Source organism: Gavialis gangeticus, unplaced genomic scaffold, assembly GCF_001723915.1.
Source record: "Gavialis gangeticus isolate Ggan-Ray unplaced genomic scaffold, GavGan_comp1, whole genome shotgun sequence".
Classification (NCBI taxonomy): Eukaryota; Metazoa; Chordata; order Crocodylia; family Gavialidae; genus Gavialis; species Gavialis gangeticus.
Window position 1 is genome coordinate 20,641,099 of NW_017729032.1, and position 1,532 is coordinate 20,642,630.

The following is a 1,532-nucleotide window of genomic DNA, read 5'->3' on the forward strand; positions in this document are numbered from 1 at the left end:
GCCCCTCTTGCCCCTCACTCCCCAACTGCAGCACCCTGGACCTGCCGGTGCCCCTCACTCCCCACCCACAGCCTCCCCACCCCTTCCAGTGCCCTTTGCTCTCAGCCCCCTGTCCCTGCCTGTGACTCTCACTTCCCACCCCTGCCAATGATGGCCCTCAGTCCCCAACCACAGCTCCCCCCTGGCTCTGCTGGTGCCCTTCTTTCCCTAACAACCCCCACCCCCAGTCCTGTTGGAGGGGGCCCTCAGCTGCCAGGGCTATGGGATCAGGGACCCAAGTCCGCAGCCCCCTGCTTACAGCAGTACTCGAGCCTGGATGCCACATATGGGAGACAGAGGCTGCTGTGGCGTTTGAGCAGATGCAGGCTGCCTGCTGCAGGCTTGGTCTCGCCACCCTGCTGCCCTCCCCACAAGACCTCTGCAGCCCAGCAACTGAGACCTGGCGTGGCAAGGCACAGCAAGGCCAAGTAGGGAAATTGATTGCTATTGCCATGAGTCCTGCGCCGCCATGGCAAGGCACCCCCTGCCTGTCTAGCAGCAGTGACAGACATAACTCCATGCTGCCAGCCCTGCTTCTGCCAGTGGGCAGGGAGTTCCTCACCATGGTGGCATGGGGCTCATGGTGGAAGCACTGAGCTTCCCTACCCCACCCCACTCTGCCCTCCATGCTAGGTCTTGCCTACTGGGCCATGGAGTCTCTGCACACAGGCTTGCACCAAAATACTGGAGGTGTGATAATAGTCCAGTTTGTTACTTTAGTTATTTTGATCCTGGCTTCCTTTTAGAGAAGCCGTTAATTCTTTTACTACGTTGGGTGACCCAGAAGTTGCTGGGATCACAAATGAGCCCAGTTCCTTTGTATTATCTTGCTGCTAGATCCAGTTTTGTGAAAAAATGTAGAACTGCAGTTTAGAGGATTTTGTGCTTTAGTATCACTTAAGGAATAGGAATTTAAAAAAAAATCCTTGTTTATAGCAATCCTTGTCTACAGACTAGAGTAGACATGCATGGTTTTGTATCACCAGTAGATGTGGTGATTGTAGACCAGCGGATGTTGGGTTAATCAAAATATTTAAAAACAAGTAGAACTTGCATAAGATTTAAAGACTCCTGCTTTTGTTAGTCATTCAGAAAACAGCTGTTTCCCTTTTCTGTCCCAGCCAGTAATAGAGTCTGTTGAGGTGTGAGCTTCCTACAGGATTATTCTTTAGTATGTTTAAGGTACTTCATTCTTAAACCTTTTAAAATGGATGTCTTCTGCCAACTTTTAGACAGTTTTAGTAAATATACATGTATTTTTGTCCTTGTAAAGGTCTATTCAGCTACAGCTGAACATTGGAGTTGAACAGATCCGAGTAGTGCACAGAGATGGAAGAGTTATCACATTATCCCACCAAGAACAAGAGCTGCAGGATTTCCTTCTGTCTCAGGTAAACTTAAAGACTAGAAAAAGAATAACATGGAACTCGTATAGATCTGTATAAGCAACATAACTGTATGCATATTGCCATATGTCTCTGGGACAAATTGTA

The 1,532-nt window shown here is 48.8% G+C and overlaps 1 protein-coding gene across 1 annotated transcript in view; it reads left to right on the top strand.

The window, feature by feature from the left end:
• MED17 (mediator complex subunit 17) overlaps positions 1 to 1,532 on the top strand; it is a 48,292-nt gene that overhangs the window by 30,137 nt on the left and 16,623 nt on the right. The window contains exon 10 of the mRNA XM_019524834.1: positions 1,313 to 1,430. Coding sequence (XP_019380379.1) covers positions 1,313 to 1,430 — 118 coding nt within the window. The remainder of the gene's footprint in view (positions 1 to 1,312; positions 1,431 to 1,532) is intronic.